Genomic DNA, 21,880 nt, shown 5'->3' with positions numbered 1-21,880 from the left:
ACACAGGGTCTTATGACTTCTGAAGGGCAGCCCGCTTTCTCCCAAGTGGGATGGGTTCAAAAGAACAAAAGAAAAGGGGGAGGGGGAATTTAAAAAATGCCCATCTTCTGAACACCATCTTTGTGCGGGCGTCTGGGGGAGGATGGCAGGGCGGGGTCATCTGCCAGCCAGGCCTGTAAGACTTGCTTCTTGTTTATTCCACTCACATTTGGGGCAGCTGCCAGGACCCGCCCCCACGGCAGTCACTGGAGGAACTGGAAGTTAAATGTTCCTGCTAAGAAACGTTTTCTTTGACTGTTCCTACCTGGGTCTTTGCTGTGGTCTAGCCTGGGAGGGTCTAGCCAATATCCAGCCTGAACAGAGAGCGAGCCTGCCACCATGCCGGCTTGCTGCAGCTGGAATGACGTCTTGCAGTATGAGACAAACAAAGTCACCCGGATCCAGAGTGTGAATTATGGCACCGTTAAGTGGGTCTTGCATGTGATCGTCTTTTCTTATGTTAGGTAAGTGGGGCGTGGGATGGACCGATCTCAGCAGCACTGGACAGCACCATCACCCCCAGGCACAGCTGCTGGTGCACTTGCTAGATTCCATGTGGTTGTTAAATCTGAAACACGCTCTCAACAGCGCCTGGGAGGAAACAGTAGGAAGAAGCTGCCCTTGGCTGCAGCCGAGGAAGCCACAAAGGAAGGGTAGCAGGCTATCGGCCTCCCTTCCGTTTTTTCAACTGCGGCAGAGGCCTGCCGGGATGAGCAGGGCAGGGCATGCCTGAGGAACCTGGGAGACACAGACCAACACCCTGGGCTCCCAGAGAGGAGGTGGGGATTTCCCCAGGTGAGTCTGAGTCATCCTTGTGCTTAGGAAACATAGAGCCAGGCTTGGAAATGTCATTTTAGAGCACCAAGGGGGCCTTTTAAAACAGTTTATGAAGTTACGGTGTGTACCTTGGACTTTCCCTGACTTACAGTGTCCATATCCGTGGCTTTCAGTGTGTTCACTGAGCTGAATGGCAGTAAATAAATAAATAGACAAATAAATAAGTTTAGAACTTTTTCAGCCAGGCGTGGAGGCAGAGGTAGGTGGATCTTTGAGTTCAAGGCCAGTCTGGTCTACAAAGTGAGTTCTAGGACAGCCAGGGCTACACAGAGAAACTCTGTCTTGAAAAACCGAGGGGAAAAAAATGATGAATTTTCATCAACCCAAAAGGAATCTCCACCTTCTGCCATCATTTTCTTTTTTTCTTTTCTTTTCTTTTTTTTTTTTTTTTTTTGGTTTTTCGAGACAGGGTTTCTCTGTGGCTTTGGAGCCTGTCCTGGAACTAGCTCTGTAGACCAGGCTGGTCTCGAACTCACAGAGATCCGCCTGCCTCTGCCTCCCGAGTGCTGGGATTAAAGGCGTGCGCCACCATCGCCCGGCTTCTGCCATCATTTTCAACCTCACCTCTGTCCCTTAGTTCCTATGGATTCACCTGTTTTTGACATTTCATATAAACAGAATCTCATAGCATTCGGTCCGCGTTCGTTTCCGTTATCACGTGTGTTATTGCTGTATGCGCTCGATGGCTGGATTACAGTCCCCTGTATATAAACTGCTTTTACTTATCCATTCATCAGATGATGGACGTTGGGTTCTTCCTAATTTTGTCATCTGGACCTATGTCCTCATTTCTGCTGGGTTTACCTCGAAGGGGCCTTGTTGGATCTCACGGCAGCGACTGCACGCCACCCTGAGAGGCACTGCCGGACTGTTTGGCACAGCAGCTTCACCTATCCACAGCACCGAGTGTCGGGGTTCCGCTCTCGGATCCTCACCAACACTCGACACTGTGGCTTTCTGATCGTAACTAACCTCGCAGCTGTGAAGTGGTTGCTCAATGTGGTTCTGACTTGTGTTTCTCTAACTATGCTAATGATGGAGCTTTTGACACAGCGTGTGGCGTGCTGTGGTTTACTGAGCGGGAGCGTGGCCCGTGAGTGTGTGTGGAGGCCAGAGATCAACTTCCTCATAGCTCTCGTCCCAGAACCTGAAGCTCTGATTGGCTGGCCACTGAGTGCCTGGATCCTCCTCTACCTCCCTGGTGCTGGGATTACAGGCACCTGCTGCTATGCTCAATTTTTACAAGGTTGCAGCAAGTTGAATTTGGGTCTTTATGCTTGTCTTCTCCAGCTCAAAGGGGGCCTGTTTTATAATCCTGGATACATCTTCTCGGCCAAATCACTTAACCAGCCTGCTTCTGTTTCTGTGTGTTAGTTCATACAACCTCTGGACAACTAGAGGAGAAGAAGTGCATTCCTTATCATGGCTGTGATGCAAGTGAACCATATCTGGTAGCCATTTCTAAAAAACCATCTTCGTGAGCATAAGGAGTATTTTATATCCATCCTCTATTTTGAGTCTCATAGTAACCATAACCATGCTTGGGTTTGATATGTAGAAATGTGGATTCAGAAACCTTCTCTCTCTCTCTCTCTCTCTCTCTCTCTCTCTCTCTCTCTCTCTCGCTCTCTCGCGCTTTCTCTCTCGCTCTCTCTGTCTGTCTGTCTGTCTCTCTCTCATGTGCATATTTTTGAACTTGTCCATCCATACGTGCGTGTGCACACAGATGTGTGTGGATGTTATAGTTGATATTTAGATCTGTTCTTGGACTACTCTCTATTTTACAGTTTGAGACTGGATCTCTTCCTAAACCCGAGCTCACCCATCTGGCTGGGCTGGTGGCCAATTAGCTCCAGGGGCTTCCTTCTCTCTGATTTACCAGCACTGTGCTTGCCACCAAACCTGGCCTTCATGTGAGGTTGTGGGTCTTCGTGCTCTTGTGACAAGCATTTTACCAACTGAGTCATTTCCCCAACCTCCTTGGTTCTGTGGATCTTAGTTTTCTCATCTATAAAAAGGGAACAATCATGATTGAGACTATTAAGTGAGCTAATAACAAAGCTATTAGGGAACTATATATCACTTTGCAAGTCCTCATTTGGCTTATAATTGGTTATTATTATTAGGGGTGCTAATATTTGCTCTGTGTATTTACTATCCAGTAAATATAATTGACAAGACATATGCCCAAATTACAATATTAGGTGCTCCTTTGCCAGCTAGCGCAGGACCAATACGGCAGAGAGTACTGGTTAGTAAATGTTCATTGTGTGTCAGTACATGGGTGGTGTCACAGTTCTTCCGGCGATGTGACTTTGTGGCATTATTAGGTCCAGTACACAGTTCCTTGTTTTATTTATTTAGCAATAGGGTCTCACTGTGTAGCCCTGGCCTGCCTGGAACCAGCCTGCCTCTGCCTAGAGATGGGATGAAAAGTGTACACCACTACCCCTGTCCAGCACACGACTCCTTCAAAGCAGATCAGTCAGACAACTCTGAAAAGACTTCATAATACTTAGTTCCAGCCCTGGAGAGATGGCTCAATGATTAAGAACCTTGGTTCAGTTCCCAGCACCCACCTGGTGGCTGGCGACCACCTGTGACTCCAGTTCCAGGGAAACCCAGTGCCTCCAGGGGTACTGCACACACCAGCTGCACACATGTAAGTGCAGGCAGAGCACACCGTAGACATAAAATAAAAATAAGTAAATCAGCTGGGTGTGGAGGCGCACGCCTTTAATCCCAGCACTGGGGAGGCAGAGGCAGAGGCAGAGGCAGATGGATCTCTGTGAGTCAAGGACAGCTTGATCTACAGAGCAAGTTCCAGGTCAGTCAGGGCTAGATAGTGAGACCCTGTCTCAAAAAGTTAAATAAATAAATAAATAAATAATATTTAAAAACATTAACTCTTTCCTTTCATGTGGTGGACTCAAGTCTTGCACGTGTTAAATGCCCGCAGATGCCACAGGAGAGAGCGATTTCAATAGTGTAGTTACCCGCAGTTAAAAGTAAGGAGGAAGAGAGAGAGGGAAAGAGAGAGAGAGAAAGAAAAAGAGAATAGAGGAAGGTTGGCAGGCAAAAACAGAACATTTATTATAACGTCATTTCAAAAGCCAGAGATTGTGGTGGAGAGGTGACTTGGAGATTAAGAACGCTAACTGCTTTTACAGACGACCTGGGTTCAGTTCCCAGCATCTACACAATGGCTCATAATAACCTGTAACTCCGGTTCCGGGGGGTCTGAAACCTTGTGGCCTTGGCAGGCTTCTGCACACACAGGACACACATAAACTCATGAAGGTACACACGCATACATAAAAATAATAAACAAGTCAGAAATCTCCAGGAGTTTGGGACTTGTTTGCAGTTCTGTTTCATCTGTATAGCCTCATCCCTGAAAGAGCTGTGGTGACTATGCTTCTGGCTATTGCCAAGGCTAGCCCCTTCCTCAGTCCCAGCAGGAGCCCACAGCAACCGCTGGTTCCCACTAGTGCTATTCTTTCTGGTTTGCTATGACCAGGGAGCTACTGTTTGAACCAAGCCATCTGTAATGTCACCATCTTGAATTTTATTCCATATTCTGAGAAGACACAGGATGCTTCGGTGCAGAGAGGTAAAAGATATTTGCTTTCTACTGTGAATTTTGTTTCCTCTTTCCCGGAGATGGATCTCAGAAATATTTCAGTGGCCGACAAAGAACTGGGAGGGCTTATTTCACTTATGGCAGCTTCTCCCCCTGGTCCAGCCCACCTCCACCAGCAGCACACGGTGTTGGCCTTTGAAGCCCCAGGCTGTCCTTTGTTGGGGAGAGGATGTGCCTGTACTTTATGTATGGTATTTAAATTGGAATCCCAGGCTGACTGGCTGTTCCCCAAAGGGTAGCCTCTCACCTGGAAGACTGGCCTCTCCTGTGATGCCAGGTGTGATGAGGGAGGTGGAGAAGATACCACACCCTGAACCCAAGCCAGGTGCAGTCTCTACGGCTCCAGGAGACACGAACCGTACTGTTCATCACCTTGGCCCTGGATGATTTGATAGGGTTCGGGCAGCTGGAGGATTAGAAAGGCCTACTCAGGAGGAGACCCCTGTAGGAGAAGAATCTGGCCACGTGACACATAGGACCCAAAGGCCGGTAGCTGCAAAGACTGAGATAACAAACCAGAGGGGCAGGGAAGACAGACACGAGGGAGGAGGGAGGAGCAGGAGCCAGGGCGGTAAGAGCTCCACTGTGATTCTCTGAAGAGCCTGTCTACCGCTGGGGAGTGGAACCATCTGACTGCTGTATCTAAAGGCTCCAGTGACACTGTGCAGGGGAATGGGTCTTGTGGTACAACAAGAATGGGGTACAAGCACCACTAAGAAACTGCTGAAGTCACCCGGGTGAGCTAGAATGTTTGAGAGATGTGGACCAAGTTGAGATGGACCTGCTATGGTGAGAGATGGTCCAGCGTCCTGAGGATAAGGACGCTTTTGTCTGACCCATGCAACAGCAAAGAGAGGTCAGGACTGGTAGAGATACTGAGCAAGCAGCTAGAATGTTCTGTCTACTTCCAGTGTGATATTTTTTTATTTGTGTCTAGCCCCAAAATGTAAAAACAAAATCTGAAACACATAATCTCAAAAAGAAAAAAAAGAAGAGGAAAGAAAGAAAGAAAGAAAGAAAGAAAGAAAGAAAGAAAGAAAGAAAGAAAGAGAACACAATCCCCTTCTTTTTAGATTTATGAAAGCTGCCCAGGCAGCCAGCCCCTGCGCTCCATGGTGCCACAGCAGAGGCTTCTGGGACGACTGGTGCACACCCATGGCTCCTGGTGTCCACTCCAGCCCAGCCTCCCTGGCTGTTAACACAGCACTGGGCTATGGTTTAACAGCATCTGGCTGATGTTTCCGTGTCTCAGAAGGGAGGCCCAGGGGACTGCAGAAACCAGCAGTGCCCAGCCTGTGGACAGAATTGAGCTTTATCTTGAGGGTGCTGGAAAACATGAAGAGGAGGCAGCCTCTTCTGTTCCCTATTTGCTGCGTTTTCAGAATGCCTCCTTTTCTCTGCATGCGTTGTCAGGCTGCTCTCTGCCTCTTTGACAGGGACACGTGGGTGCTTGGAACTCATCCAAATAACCTAGTAATCTCATATCTCAAAGTCCTCGGTCATGTGTCTAGACTCTTCCTTGATAAGGTACCATTGCCAGAGATCAGGATTGGCCACCCTTGGGAACATGCTACAGGATGGGGGAACTGGTGGGATCCGGCTCATTTAGGGAACAGCTGCAGCTGAGGTCCTGGTGCCTGGTTGCCGCCGAGAAGGACTGTGGGTTTGTGAGTTCACAATGGTCCATAGACACCTTTTTCCTAGAGCAGTCTGCTTCCTGACTGTGTAGTATCCAAGTGAACGGTCTTCGGACATGTAACAGATCATATGACTTTACAAATCTCTTTGGTGACCAAAGTCATATAGCCAGGCAGAGGCAGAGCTGACAATGAACTTGGACATCTCATTCAGAGTTCATGCTCAGACTGGAGAGCTGAGGGGACAGGACCAGGTCCGGAGGGAGATCAAACAGTATTGGATCACCCAGCTGTGAGCTGATGGTGATCTATATTAAGGAGATGACAGTGATGGAGGATAGGTGGAGCCTAGCAATATCAGTAATACCAGGGAGATAAAATAGTCGAATTTCTTTAATTTCGTTTTTCTGAGACAGGGTTTCTAGTACCTCTACTTGTAGCTGCACCTGACTCTGAACAACTGACCTCCTACTGCTACCTGCTACCACCCAAGTGGAAGGATTGCACTCCATTGCACAGCTCAAGTGATAGGACATGTAGTTTAACAAATGTGTGAGGAGGAGGATGGATGAGCGAGTCCCCTGGGCCTCCCCTCGGAGACACTAGCACCAGCCCGTGGACACCGGAAGCCGTGGGTATGCACTAGGCCACCCAGAAGCCTCTTCTGGGGCTCCATGGAGCAGAGGGGTTGGCTGCCTGGGCAGCTTTCATAAATGAACCATGTATGACCCTTATGGAGAGAATGGGTCAAGAATGTGCCTCACTTCTGACTTGGGCCACTGATGAGAAGTTGGTGGATACCTTTCTGGAATTAGTGAGTTCAGGAGAAAAAAACAATCGGGGTCAAAGGCTAAGTTCAGAGCTTAAGGCTTTGAGTTTGAATGGTATGAGGCTCATAACTGTGCATACTGATTGTGTAGGTATTTGCTTTCAGAGCATTAGGATAGATTACCTATCACCAGTCTATAGACAGATGGTGGTTGGAGCCACGGACATCTTCAACTGATCAGCAGGAAAATGAAAGCAAGAATCTTGGAACAGAGCCCTAAGTGGTACCAACATTCAAGGGGCAGGGAGATGCAGAAGTTTCTGAGCGATTCTGAGATGGAGAGGCCAGGAGAACGCAGGCTTCTCAAGGCTGAGGGAAGAACGAGAAGGAAGTGGACCGTGGTCACCAGAGTCGGCCATGACAGCTGCAGCATGTCTGCTGGACTTGGAAGAGAGTGAGTTGGCAGGGCAGCACTGGAGAAGTGGGGGGGGGGGGGAGCCAGACTGGAGTGGGTGGAGGAGTGAATGGAGGTGCGGAAATGGATGTGGTGACTCACTCTTTCAAAAGTCGGGGCTCCACGGGAGGAGCCAGGCCCTGCGTGATGCTAGGAGGAGTCAGACCCTACACAGTGCTGGGAGAATGCAAGATGGGGGGAGAGTTTATTTTTAAGATGAGACATTGTATTTAAATGCGATGGAAAAGAGATGGGGGAAGTGGGAAAGTGGTGGCATAAATGAAAAACCACCACCGTCACCGTCAAGTCACCTGCACTGGACCAGCTCGCAACCGCAGGGAAAGCCTGCCTGGCCCCCTTCTTTGTGTAATCACGTCGCAGTTCCATTCGGTGTCCTTCTCCTTCAGAGGGCTTCTCACTATTGCGTCTATCCTCATCTCTGTGCCGATGCCCGAGGTGCCACCTAGACCCCTCACTGTCTCAGCCACGCCATATGACCATGCCCTGTGTCCATCAAGACTTTTGTGAAAGGCAGGGTGTACAGGTTTGCTTTGCGTGAAACAATGCAGACTTCTGTAGTTTGACCCAAAGAACTGAGCCATAAATGTGCCTGCCCTTTGACCTGGCGTTTCTCCTCAGGCAGAGCAAGTGCCTTTGCTGGGAGAAGAGGCTCCTACGAATGCTCCTGGCAACATGAGTGAGGATGTACAGGCAGCAAAGGCAGGAGCGAGGCCCCAGGCTAGTGGTACATTAAACAAACGTTAAGGCAGGTCTCCTCAGAGCTTGTCTTTCACCTCAGAGTTACCTTTGCTCGGAACTTAGGCATTCCTCATAGGAGATAGGTAGACTTTGCTGAGAAGCACTTCCTTCCTGGGGAGCTCAGAGAACCTTCTCACCATGGTGCCAGTGGTCCAGTTATGCAGCTACAAATCTGTGAAAGTCCTTCAAATCCACAGCGTATGGATTGGGACTCTGAAGAACACTTTTCTGGTGATCCTCTGTATCTACATTTGGTGAGTTAGGTGAGAGCCAGTCTCAGGGCTCCATGGCCCCAAAGCTCTCCACCTCCCCTCTATCCGGGCTCCTCTATTGCCTCCTCTCTGGCCAGACTGGTCTGCAAGGGTCTCTGGAGGGCCCTGGCCTCTCCTGCTGCAGGTCTCTTGTGCCTGCCATGTTTTCCAACTCTTCCTTCCCCACTTCTCAGTCTTACCTACTCTACCAGGCTCAGCTAGATATCTGGCTCCTTAATACTGTGCTTGCTCCAGAGGCTGCTGGCTTTGAATACACCTGGATGCGTTGCCCATCAGTTTCTTAGAGTCATCAGAGTTAGAGATTAGAGAATTGTGACTGAACCCATGACCCAGGGGAAGCCTGGCTTCTCTTGAGTCATCGCACAAGGTCAAGAGTTTGTGACTAGATTGGCCACTAGACTGCTCTTCCTAAAGCGGAAGATACTGCAGTCTCTGCCTCTTTTCTCTTTCAATGCATCTCTAGGAAGTGTTAATAGAATTGTCATGTTCATAGGGCGGCAGTGGTGAATCCCAGCCCTTGGGAGGCAGAGGCAGGCAGATCTCTGTGAGCTTGTGGCCAGCCTGGTCTACAGAGTGAGTTTCAGGACAGCCAAAGCTATGCAGAGAAACCCTGTCTTGAAAACCAAAACAAATGAAACAAAAAAGAATTTTCATGTTCCTTATGATACAAAGGTCCATATGTTTGCAAAGCCTTCATAACTGACAGGGCTGGACTCTAGTAAGCTGATCCTGAGTTGCATATTCTAGAAGGGATACGGTGCATCAGGCTGAGCTCCCCACCGAACAACTAAGCACGTGTTCTTCTGGGAGGCTGTTGCAAGTGTTTTGCTTGCGTTTTGAGGCTGGAGTGAGGCTGAACACTTGTAATTGTTTCTGCCTGCAGCGTTCTACCCAACACTGCACCGCACGTGCTGAGTGGGTCCTGAATCTCGGTTTCCAGCACCAGCACATTTTTAGTTAACTGTTTGCATTTTGTGTGGGTGCCATGCTGAGCAGGAAAAGGTCAGAGAACAACTTTTGGAAGTTAGTTCTCTCCTCTCATCATCATGTGGGTTCTGGGCATCAAACCCAGGCCGTCAGTTATAGCACAGATAAGATAATAAAAGCCCAGAGACAGATATTGGGGTTCAGCCTAAAGGTCAGAAAAGCAAAGCAGGCAGCCACTGGTTCTTACCTCTACCTCAGACCAAAATGGCGATCCTGCCTCCAGGAATCTCAGAATGAGACTGTGTGTGAGATCTGTCTCCTCCAGTCTTATATTCCTTTCTAGTGCTGGAATTAAAGGCGGGCACCACCACCGCCCGGCCTCTATGGCTACCTAGTGTGGCTACTGGGATTAAAGGTGTGTGCTGCCACTGCCTGACCAGTATGGCTGACAAATGTGACTGTTTTACTCTCTGATCTCCAGGCAAGCTTTATTTGTCTTGTCACAAGTGTCTTAACTCACTGAGCCATCTCTCTGGACCAATTTCTTTCTTCTTTAATCACAGTTGAAGAAACGCTAACATGTATGGTGCATAAAGTAAGACCTACGTGCTACCGTGCAACTGACGAAGCAAAGCATACTAATCCAGCTCCACTCCCTGCAAACTCATCCTTCATCCCACTCTCTCCCCCCAGTAGACATCATTGCGAGTAGCCATGGCTGTCCCAGAACTCACTCTGTAGACCAGCCGGCCCTCAAACTCACAGAGATCCACCTGCCTCTGCCTCCTGAGTGCTGGGATTAAAGGGGTGTGTGATTTTTATCTTACCTATCAAGGTAAAGTTCGTATAGCATAAAACTGACCTCTTAAAGAGAAAGGAATAAAGGGCTTATTTGTAAGTGAACAGACAGATGCTATTTAACACGTGCTCAGTATTATATAGGAAATGCCTTTATCCGCCAACATATTTTTGTCATCTTTAAAGGAAATAAAGTACTTATTAACTGCCGTTCCCCATTTCTCCTCCCCAGCAACTGTCCATCTGTCCTGTAGAGTTCTTATAAATGAGAAGACCTGCTGGGTGTGGCAGTGCACACCTTGAATCCCGGCATTTGAGCGGCAGAGGCAGGAGGATCTCTGTGAGTTCAAAGGCCATCCTGGTCTATACCAGGACAACCAAGACTACATAGAGAGACCCTGTCTCAAAAAAACAAAACAAAACAAAAACCCAATGACCTGAAATAAGAGCAAGCAGAGCTGAGGTGTTACTGAACCCTGGGGCAGAGCCATTCAGCCACCCAAGAATGGGACTGAGTCGAAATTCTGCCTACAGTGGGTAATACTAAGGGAGATGGGGAGAGGTGCAGCTGCTGGTCCCGGTTTGCAGAGAGGGAGAGGCACGAGGAAGCAGGTCGCTGGGCAAGCAGGCTGAGAACGAAAGCTGCTCCCACTACCCCTACCCCAGAGGCTGCAGCCCAAACCACTGCCCGAGGTTTTGAGAAAACCACTGTTCTTCATCTGTCCTCAGCTTTGCTTTGGTGAGTGACAAGCTGTACCAGCGGAAGGAGCCTGTTATCAGCTCCGTGCATACCAAGGTCAAAGGGATTGCAGAGGTGACAGAGAACGTCGCGGAGGGTGGGGAGATGAAGTCACAGCGCAACATCTTTGACACTGCTGACTACACCTTCCCTTTGCAGGTGAGCACCAGGCAGCTGACTCCAGGACTCATCCCTGGCCGCTGCCTCTCCCAATACTTAGGGGCCTAGAGCCTCATTTAAAAAAAAAGTTGGTTAGGGTCTAGGGATGTAGCTCAAACGGTAGAATGCTTGACTAACATGCACAAAACCCTGGGTTCAATCTCTAGTGCCACCTAAAACCTGTGGCAGTATAAGCCCGTAGCCCCAGGAGGTCAAGGATGGAGAATTGGGAGTTCAAGGTCACCCTCAGCTGCTTAGTGAGTATGAGGCCAGCCTGGAATACATAATACCCTGTCTCAACAGAAATGAAAAACGTTGGCCCTATTTAAAACCTGCGAAAATCCCAACTGAGAAAACCTAAAAATTGCCAAACTGGGTCACATCCAGCAGCTCAAAGAAGATGCGTCTTTGCTTTATCAAGTCCTACCGGGCTGCCCGAAATAGCAGCGCCTCCTGGCACATTCCAAATGCGGTCTGATTCGCTGGCGCTGGAGCGCGAGTGGCTTGAGAGGCAGGGCCACGGCGCGGCAGGCGCAGCCAGGATTCAGAAGGGCGGAGCGCTTGTCTTCTGCGCGGCTGGTGTGACCTTTTAGCATTGAAAAGATCCCCAGGAGGTGGTTTCTAAACCACCTCTCTTTCTAAAGAGAGGGTTTGTGACAAAGAGAAAAGGTGCAGGTCGCGGAGAGCTGTGTGGCTAGCTGAGTCTGCGAAGCACTTAGCCAAAAAAGGAGAAATAAAAGAGGGGCCGAGAAGTTAGGAACAGACGGGGGTGGGAGGAACAAAAGAGCCCATTTGCAACCCTGGGGAGCCAGAGCACTTGGCAAAACCATCAGGCCCAAGCTGCTATTTGTTTCTAGCTAGAAACCATAAAAGCCACTGATTGCCCAGGTAGTGGGAAGCCCGGTGGCCTTCCATTAAGCCCTGAGAAATGCGAACAGCTTGCCCAGGGTGCAGCCCACACCCCACCTCCACTTCCCCAGCTCTCCAGAGTCTCAATGGGATTTTACTGTGGGAAAACTGGTGCAGCTGCTTGTGAGGTTGGCTCGGAAAATGACTGCTCCCCACATTTGAAAGTTCCGCTGCTCCCCCTTGCCTGGTGAGACAGCTCCTGCAGCTTTGATGTTAAGCCCTTGGCAAAGTCCGTGCTGCCCGCGGCTGATTTCTAGAGGCTTCGAAGAGTACAAAGACTCGCCCCCGGCAGGCACTTAGCTTAAGGAGTTCTGCTCCCCCAGGCCCCGCCTTTGCTCTTCCATTTCTCTCTGCAGGGGAACTCGTTCTTTGTGATGACAAACTTCCTCAAGTCAGAAGGCCAAGAACAGAAGCTTTGTCCCGAGGTGAGTAGGGGACCCTCTCTGAGTGGTCAGGGGAGATGCATTCTGTTAAAGAGCTCTTTGCTTGCCCCAGTCTAAGGGCGGGCCTGTGTGAATACCCGCTCTTGCCTTCACAGGCTTTCTGTGCAGCTCACAGCATGATTCCTGGCTCGTGTGTGATTTATTTCACATTTCACTGGAGCCTCCATGGGGTGCTGCCAGCCTGGGGGGCACCACAGGACCCTGGGGAGGGGAGTTTAGCCTATACTGCAGTCTGGCCTGGGTCATTCCACCTGGCCTTGTGCCTCCCCTCTTTGCAGGTCAATACCCCCAGTATCTCTGATCATCTCAGTAAATGTGACTGAGCCCTAGTGTGCACCAGATTATGTATGGATTGTTCCAGCTTTTTTTTTTTTTGAGACAGGGTTTCTCCATAGCTTTTTGGCTCCTGTCCTGGAACTAGCTCTTCTAGACCAGGCTGGCCTCGAACTCACAGAGATCCGCCTGCCTCTGCCTCCCAAGTGCTGGGATTAAAGGCGTGCGCCACCACCGCCCAGCTTTTGTTCCAGCTCTTTAAACGCCCCGCGCACCTGTTTGGTTTAGTCTTCAGTTCTGTGGTGGGCTGAGCTCGGCTGGGTGGCTGATTTGCCTTGTTCTTTCAGAGCTGCGGCTGCAAAGCAGCTGCCATTAGCATGTTAGCATCATTTAGAGGCTCAGTGCTGGGCACCTCTTCACTTTCAGGGACTCTCAAGAGTTTTTCTCTTCTTGGGGTCTTCCCGCGTGCCTCCTCCAAAAGAGCGACCAACTTTCCAAACTGCATTCAGAGACCCTAGAGCCAAGAAGGCAGAAGAAGACATAAGCCCAGAGCTGGCACCATGTTAGTTCTGTGATCACACACGGGCCCAGCTACACAGCGAGGGAACCACTTATCTATGGGCCAGGAAAAAGATCGAGAACCTCCCCAACCCATGCAGCAATCAAAAAACTAGTGTTAGAATTCTTTTAGAGGAAAAAAAAATAGAATTGGTGTATCTTCTTTCCTGGGAGTTCCTTTCATTGCTGATAATGAAAATTACACAACCACCCAAGAGCCAAAGTACATCATTCATTCATTCATATGATGATGATAAAGACCTGTTATGAGTCAGGCTGGTAGTTAGGCTATAGGGATGTGACCGAGGATTTTCAGTTAGAAGATTCATAATTGAATTTAGGGGTTACCAAGAGAAGAACCCAGGGTCCTGGTAGGCCACAGAAAGAAAGCAATCCAGGCAGTAAAGAGAAACTGAGTCTGAAAACCGTGGGAACTATTCACTGAGCAAGGACTACATGCTAAGCCATCTTTCCACCTTCTTAGCATCCATATAAGACAAAGCACTTTACCCTCCTTTAACAGACGGTCAAACACAGCTTAGAGGAAGTGAAATGACTCGGCCAAGGTAACGCTCTCACAGAACCCAAGGGTATCTAGAGCCTCGTCCTGATATAAAAAGACATGAACGAGCCAGCACTCGGGAGGCAGAGGCGGGTGGGTCTTTGTGAGTTCGAGGCCAGCCTGGTCTACGGAGTGAGTTCCAGGACAGCCAGGGCTACACAGAGAAACCCTGTCTCAAAAACAAACAAACTAAACTAAACAAATGCCCGGGTGACAAGGAGCAGAGGCCCTGCCCGCATGTGTTTGTTCTTAAGACTCACCATTCAACCTGCTGCATGAAGTCAAACACCCAAACCAGTCCTCTCTTCTCTCTTCCCTTATTCTGTCCTTCAGCCCCAGACACAGCTGACCCATTTTCTTCAGGCAGGAGTGTGCTGGCGTGTCCTCTCTTCCCATGTGGCCTGCTACACCTTGCTATCTGTCAGCTTCTCAGTCCTGTGGTGGCAGGGCCACCTACTCTCTACCCCAAAAGCCGTCCCCAAGAGTGCCTCCTGGCTGTCGTGATGTCTGCTGTTCACATTTCTATTTAGTCTTGTTTTTGAGATAAAATCCATACACTCTAAAACCAATGGCTTCCAAATACACAATTTGGTGATTTTTTTTTTCTTTTTTTTCTTCTTTTTCTTTTTTTCACCACTATACAAACGAGGAAAATTTGGTGATTTTTATTTTGCAACATCATGCAGACCATCATCATAATCACCTAATTCCAGAACATTTCTTACCCCCCCCCCAGGAAACTTTGACACCCAAAACAAACTGTCCCCATTAGTGACTAATCTCTCTCTCCCCACAGCCATGGACAACCAGTCTGCCTTCCCTCTCTGGGGATTCGTCTATCTAGGACATCCCTATACATAGAACCGTACCGGACACGGCCTCTTGTGTCTGGCACCTTTCACACTGTTTTGAAGTTGGTCCATGGCGTAGCATGTGTCAGGACCTGGCAGACCAAGGCTCCACATATGGGGGCTGGGAAAACGAGTCAGTCATTAAAGTGCTTGCCATTCACGCATGAGGATCCGAGTTTGATCCCCGGCATACACACTGAAGCTGTGCGCACCTATGGTCCTAGTCCTGGGGAGGCGGATGGGTGGATTCCCTATCTACCTTGATGCTCGACCTGCCAGCCCAGCCAAATAGGGGAGCTACAGCCTTAGTGGGACGCCTGTCTCAAAAAACAAAACAGAAGGTGACAGAAAAAGATAGCTGACATTGACCTCTGGCATACACACACGCACGCATGCACACGCACACGCTCCACATATGAACGAACCACCTTTTCTTTATCCTGTCCCACACTGATGGATTTGGTCTGTTTTCGCTTCCTGGCGCCCGGATGCCGCAGTGACCACCGGTGCGCAGGGCTTTGTGGTACCTTGGTGACGCAATGCTCATTCTCTGCTCTACTGCCTTTCCTCCCGCAGTTTCCCACCAGCCCCAGCGCAAAATGTAAATCCGACAGAGACTGTATAAAGGGATGGATGGACCCGCAAAGCAAAGGTACTCTTCTGTGTCTTTCTCTGGACTGCTAAGGGGGGTGGACTGGCGTCTTTGTGGCATTCATGATGTCCAGTTTCGAGTCCTTAGCCTCTGGCAGTTGCCTTTCACAGGTCACCACCAAATCACAGGTCAGGCTGTCTGTTCCCTGATTTGTCCCCAGCAGACCAGCAGAAGCCTATAAGTGTGACTTGAATACCCCAGTGAGAGATGTGGATTCAGGGTCTAATTGTTGGGACTTCCCCAAAGGCAGGAAATTTGAACTTCCAAGAATCTGGGAGTTTAACTTTCTCATTTACTTGTCCTTCTTTTCCTCCCTCCTTTTTGCTTTTTTTTTCTTTTCTTTCTTGATACTGGAGATCAAACCCAGGCCTTGTTGCAGGCTGGGTAAGCACTCTACCATTGAGCTACAGCCCCAACCTTGCAAAGAGACATTGCCTCGAGTTTTAATTTTAAAAGACATAAGACTCGGGTCTGGTAGGGCAGGTCTTTAATCCCAGCACTCATGGGGCAGAGGTGGATCTCTGTGAGTTCGAGGCCAGCCTTGTCTACATAGCAAGTTCCAGGTCAGCCAGAGCTTAAATAGAGAGACCCTGTCTCAAAACAAGGAAGAGTCACCAGTGGTCACAGTGTCCACACTCACACTCGGGAAAGCAGCTGAGTGTTGGTTCCACTGTATAACATGTGTATGCGAGTAGCCACGGAGATCATTGTAAGGTGGCTTGCCCTTGATCAGGTCTCTTTCTGACACTTCATAAAGATGTTCCCAAGCTCATCATGTGGCTGTACACATCCCCAGGTGAGCCGTGTGCCCCCGGAGGCACCCAGATGCCACATGAAAAGCCATACTTTAGTTCATGTAGAGTATCCATTGAATGCAGAACTCTCCTCTCAGGCATCTCTCCCTCAAAACAAAACAAAAGGGCAGGCAGACTCTAGCCCCCTGTGCTGTCTTTGGGCCTCTCTAAGGATTTATTGTCAAGTGTTCTGTTTGACGTGAAGGGCATGTGTGATGAGGGTGGGGTTCACAGAAGAGGGAGCTGCTTGGGCTTCAGAGTGTAGTGTCTCTGCGTGGACTTAGTACACGGTACCGCCTAGAGATATTTCTCTTCTGGGTCATTCACATCTGTGGTTCTTCAACCCCTTAAAACTTGTAGGAATCCAGACTGGCAAGTGTGTACAGTATGATAAGAACCGGAAGACCTGTGAGATCTTTGCCTGGTGTCCCGCTGAGGAGGGGAAAGAGGCCCCCCGGTGAGTTCCATGGTGGGGGGCACAAACAGTGGCCTTGGCAGTGCCAGGAGTGGCCTTTCCAGGGCTGCTGGGCTTCTCCGAAAGTCCCGGCTTGGAGACTTCTCTGCCATCTCTGGGGAGGCTATGCCAGCCTTGATATGTTATAGTCGGCCTGAGCCAGCTGGCATGAAGCCGTGACCTGGAACACCCTTAGGTCGCCCTGCCATCACGGCTGCTCTGGAAACCCTCCCCAAGAGCCATGGAAGGGTTTGCTCTGATCCATCCGTGCTCATAGGAAATGACAAAGAATATGAAGAAGCCGAGCTGGGGAGGTGGATCAGGCGTAAATTGTCTGTCCTGCAAGCCTGAGGACCAACACAAATAGCAGGTGTAGCAACAGACACGGTAGTCCCAGCTGAGGAGGCAGAGTTGGGGTGCGGTTCAGCTAGTCTAGCCAAATTGGTGAGCTCCGGGCTCAGCGAGAGACTCTGCTTCAAAGCATAAGGTGGAGAGTGCTACCAACTGCTACCCTCCACACATGAGCAGTCTGAGAACTGAGCACCTATATACCCATGCATATAACAGAGTGGGGGAAGGGGAGAGAGACAGAGAGACAGCCTGCTCCTAGAAGTACAGTGGTTCTAGACCATCTCTGTCCAATAGAACTTTCTTCAGTGATGGGAATGTTTGGTACCCATGGTGTCCAACATGGCAGCTGCCAGCTACCTGTGGTGACTAAACACATAAAATAAGGAATGGAATTTTAATTGAAAATACATTTGCTACTCTTCCGGGGACGGTGCTTAGAGGCACTCAGGATGGTCCAGCGTTTGACATATCGTCGTAGGCTCTCCTACAACACAGCCTCCAACAAAACTAGGCTATTTCGAACCCCTGACAACAGGATTGTTTACCTTTACACCAAGAAGGTTGGAAAAGCACCTAAATCAGCATGCGGTGTGTGCCCAGGCCGACTCCGAGGGGTTCGTGCGTGAGACCGAAAGTCCTCATGAGATTGTGTAAGACAAAGAAGCATGTCAGCCGGGCCTATGGTGGCTCCATGTGTGCCAAGTGTGTCCGTGACAGGAACAAGCGGGCTTTCCTTATTGAGGAGCAGAAAATTGTTGTGAAAGTGTTGAAGGCACAAGCGCAGAGTCAGAAAGTGAAATAAACGTGCGGCTTTTTTAATAAAGGTCAAGGCTTGGTCTGTGAAAAAAAAAAAAGAAAATACATTTGCTGGGTGGAGGTGGCAGCACGTGCCTTTAATCCTAGCAATCAAGAGGCAAAGACAGGTGGGTTTCTATGAGTTTGAGAGTTCGAGGCCAGCCTGGTCTACAGAGTGAGTTTGAGGACAGCCAGGGCTACACAAAGAAACCCTATGTTGAAAACCCAAAAATGAATAAATAAATAAATGTATGTTTCTATTTTATACTTATTTGCGTTTATATTTGCTTGCCCATATATGTGGGTGCTTGTGAGCTGTCACGTGCATCAGGACCTCAGAAGACAGCCTGCAGAAACTTGTTCTTTCTTTCCACCATGTGGGTCCCACCAGGCTTAGCGGCAAGCACCTTTACGCCATGAGCCACCTCACTGGCCCTAATTTTAATCTCAATATCCATTTCCCTTTAAGACTTCCCAGACCAAGCAGCCTCAGGAGCACTCTGTATGTGGGACAGAGAGAAGGCTGGCCAAGCCGATTTAGGCCAAGGTCCATCCTGCCTTCCACTGCCAGGGTGCAGGCAGGAGGAAGTACCGCCCTTCGGCCTTCGGTTGTCAGAGCAGTTTCACTTCTAGGTCGGGAAGTTTCTGTGTGCAGAAGGTACTATGCTGTGGGTGAGACCCTGGACTCCGCCACAGCACCACTTGGATTCACACAGGAGTTTGTGATTGTCACTTTCAGCTCTGCCACCAACTCATTCCTCAGATGAACACCGTGTGTCTCCACATGCCGGTCCCGAGCTTTATTTTTCATTCTTTCTGCTGTTTTTATTGCCATTGTCTTTGAGACGGGGTTTTACTTTGTAGCTTTGGCTAGCCTCGAACTCTCTAAGTAGACCAGGCTAGCCTCAAGCTCACAGAGATCTGCCTGCCTCTGCTTCCTGCATGCTGGGATTCAAGGTGTGCGTCACAATACCTGCGGTCACTTTTATTCTTACTTTTTGAGGCAAGGTCTCACTGTGGAGTTGAAGCTGGCTGCATCTTGTAATCCTCCTGCCTCAGCCTCCTGAGTTCTAGGATTACAGGCATAAAGCACATTTTGACACAATTGGACAAACCGTCTCCTCTTGTGGTATGTGAACCAGGTGAGATGGTTCATCCAACACAGCCACCAAGAACTTGGCACTCTTCAGTGACTTCCCTTGTGTGTCACTTCATATGACATAAAATCTAAAACATCAGGTGGCCAGACAGGGAGTGGCTCCCCAGCCTCTTGCTCTGCGCCAGAAGAGACGAGACATGCAGAGAAAGCTGTAATTCAAAGTAGAAGGCTACAAATGTCAAGTGAGAGGATCCTGCAGCCTCTGACTCTTAGACTTCCTTTACTTATTCTTTATATACGCACATATATTTTTAAAACTTACTCTGACGCTTTCATACATACTGTATATATAATGTATTTTGATTATATCTAACTCAGATTCCCCCCCCCACACACACACACACACTCTCCTTGGGTCTCTTCCTCAAATACTTTTCTTCTTCAACCTTCATGGTCCCCCAAACCCTTTTTTAAAATTAAGTATGGTATTTTTAAAAAATACCATTGATGGCTTTTCTCCCCCAGTGGCCTGACTAGCATTTTCCAGCACTAGAGGGCAAGGAAGAAAACCCCAGTTCCAGCTTGATTCCCTCATGTCCTTCAAGTGTGTTATGACTTCAGAAATACAGTCTTATCAACTCTGTGTGATAGGAACCAATCCCATAGGGAAGTATCCCACATCTGGTACTGAGATTTTCATTTAAATTTTTATTTAATAACTCATGTCTCGAATAGAAGCACTGTCTACCCAAAGCATGAAGTTTAAAATATCTCTTTTTGTTTGCTTGTTTTGTTTCTCAAGACAGGGTTCTCTGTGTAGCCCAGATTGTCCTGGAACTTGCTCTGTAGACAGGGTTTCACTTTGTAGCTTTGGCTAGCCTCAGACTCTCTAAGTAGACCAGGCTGACCTCGAACTCACAGAGATCCACCTGCCTCTGCCTCCCGAGTGCTGAGATTGAAGGTGTGTGCTACCACCACTTGGCACTTGTTTTTGTTTTTGAACCTTCAGCCTGTCTCATCTTTCATAGATTACCAATTGCTGGTGGTCTTGTTCATCACTGTATCCCAGGGCCCTGCTCCCTGTCCAGTGGCATAATTATTTGCTAATGAGTGGCTGGCAGGCTGGTGGGTGGGTGGGTGGCCTTCCTGTGGCCTGGAATTTTGGTTCCTCTAACTCAGTGTAGAACTAAAGGCTACCCAGCACCTCTGGTGAATGAATGAATGAATGAATGATATCGATAACTGTGTGTGGTCCTGTGATAAAGGCTGGGCATACCTAAATAAATTGCCATTCAGCCTTGCAGGGACTTCAGGCCGATCCAGGAAGCCTCAAACATGGCTGCTCAAGAGCTGACTGGCGCTGACTAAAGGCCAGTTGTGCTCATTCGGTCTCGGTTTCAAGTTTACTGGTGGATGGGGGCTCGACACCAGCCACAGTGGGAGCATTTACGGCATGGTAATCAGCTAGTGGCATGTGTCTTGTCAGATGGTAACACGTCACCGCACAACAGCGGACATGCAATTGTGTCAGTGTTGGACGTGACACCATAATTGCCATGGGGGTCTCAAGGAGGGTGAAGGCTTCTGGGGGAAGCTACAGGTTTTACGGAGAATTTTGCTGTATTCATTTCTCTTCACTCAAAAGCACAAAACCATACCCTCTGTCCCATGGACTCTTTGTTCTTCTCTCTCAGGCCTGCACTCTTGGGAAGCGCTGAAAACTTCACTGTACTCATCAAGAACAATATTGACTTCCCCGGCCACAACTATACGACGTAAGCATCGCAAACGCCTGGCGGTATGCATCAGTTATCTAGGCCGTGGAACAAAAGATCCCAAACCTAGGGAGCCTGGAAATTACAAGAGCTTTATCCCTCTCACATCTGTGGATCGGGAATCTGGCAGTGTCTCTGCTGGGTGGTTCTGGTTCATGGTCTTTCTAGAGCTGTCAGTGAGAGCTTCTGTTGGCTCTAGGTTTGCTTAGGGCTGAGTCCTTTCCCAGCCTTACCCATGTGACTGAGGCAGCACCATGGTCATCTCACCCAAGGACTGTGGGAGTATCCTTAGGACATGGTGGCTGCATCACCAGAGCAAATCGTCTGCATAGTGGATGAGCAAGGGTAACTGAGATGGAAGCCACAGTCTTTGGAAGTGATACCCAACCAATTCTGCAATATGCTGTTGGTCACAAAGATTGTTCATGACACAATGTAAGAGGACATTCTACAAGGGTCCGCAGGGGACAGGGGAGCTGCCACACAGCTCATGTCGATGAGCAATGGACCTGTTGGTAGTAGATCAATGTCAAGTTCAACAGTGTCCCATTGGGAGCTTGACACCAGCAGTGATGGAAGCATTTACACCCCGGTAATCAGCAAGCACTACTTAGCAGGCATTGGTCTTCCCTTTAGAGAGATGGTTGTTAAAACATCTGTTTCTTTGCCATTCTGCACAGGAAAAACATTTTTCCAGATCTGAAGATCCCTTGTACCTTCCATAAGACTCAGAACCCTCAGTGTCCCATTTTCCGGCTAGGGGACATCTTCCAAGAAGCAGGAGAGAACTTTTCAGAGGTAGCAATTCAGGTTGGTGGAGCATTTATACGTGTGTCAAGGGGTCGAGGTTGTCAAATGACAAATAACAGTGTCCGGTGGGAGAGGCCGACGGTCTGGCTCCTAAAGTCACGGCTCACTTTATTTGTATGTGGTAAACCATACCCAGTGCTTCAGGGAATCCCAGGGTCCTGAGAAAGCTACTTGGTGTGTTTCTCCTGTGGCTGCAGGAACAAATCACCACTAATGTGCCAACTTAAAAGACCACACGTTTGCTTCTGTGCCTGGAGCAGGAGTCCAGCATCAGAGCTGAATGCGGTGTCAACAGCAGGTGCAGGGAAGGATGCGTGCTTGCATTTCTACCTTCCCCACTGGTGCTTCTTGCGTTCACTTATTGCTTGAGGGTCCCTTCCCCCACTTATTTTTTTGTTTCGAGATAGGGTTCTCTGTGTAGCCCTGGCTGTCCTGGAACTTGCTCTGTAGACCAGGCTGGCCTCGAACTCAGAGATGCGCCTGCCTCTGCCTCCCAAGTTCTGGGATTAAAGACACGCACT

At 49.0% G+C, this 21,880-nt stretch overlaps 1 protein-coding gene and 1 pseudogene across 2 annotated transcripts in view; both read left to right on the top strand.

Annotated features, from left to right (window-relative positions):
• The first annotated feature begins 204 nt into the window (after positions 1-204).
• The window catches only part of P2rx7 (purinergic receptor P2X 7), a 40,318-nt gene continuing 18,642 nt past the window's right edge, over positions 205-21,880 (top strand). Inside the window, exons 1-7 of one of the 2 annotated variants that reach the window (XM_075979801.1) lie at positions 205-503; positions 10,865-11,033; positions 12,299-12,367; positions 15,206-15,281; positions 16,436-16,532; positions 20,469-20,549; positions 21,230-21,359. In XM_075979801.1, the coding sequence (XP_075835916.1) occupies positions 379-503; positions 10,865-11,033; positions 12,299-12,367; positions 15,206-15,281; positions 16,436-16,532; positions 20,469-20,549; positions 21,230-21,359 (747 nt within the window). In that variant the 5' untranslated portion in view covers positions 205-378. Of the gene's footprint in view, positions 504-566; positions 835-10,864; positions 11,034-12,298; positions 12,368-15,205; positions 15,282-16,435; positions 16,533-20,468; positions 20,550-21,229; positions 21,360-21,880 lie in introns of those variants that run through there. The other variant, XM_075979811.1, reaches the window with a different exon arrangement.
• LOC142854372 (large ribosomal subunit protein eL34-like) lies at positions 17,264-17,739 on the top strand (annotated as a pseudogene).

Source organism: Microtus pennsylvanicus, chromosome 1, assembly GCF_037038515.1.
Source record: "Microtus pennsylvanicus isolate mMicPen1 chromosome 1, mMicPen1.hap1, whole genome shotgun sequence".
Classification (NCBI taxonomy): Eukaryota; Metazoa; Chordata; class Mammalia; order Rodentia; family Cricetidae; genus Microtus; species Microtus pennsylvanicus.
This window is presented reverse-complemented; position numbering and strand designations above follow the sequence as displayed.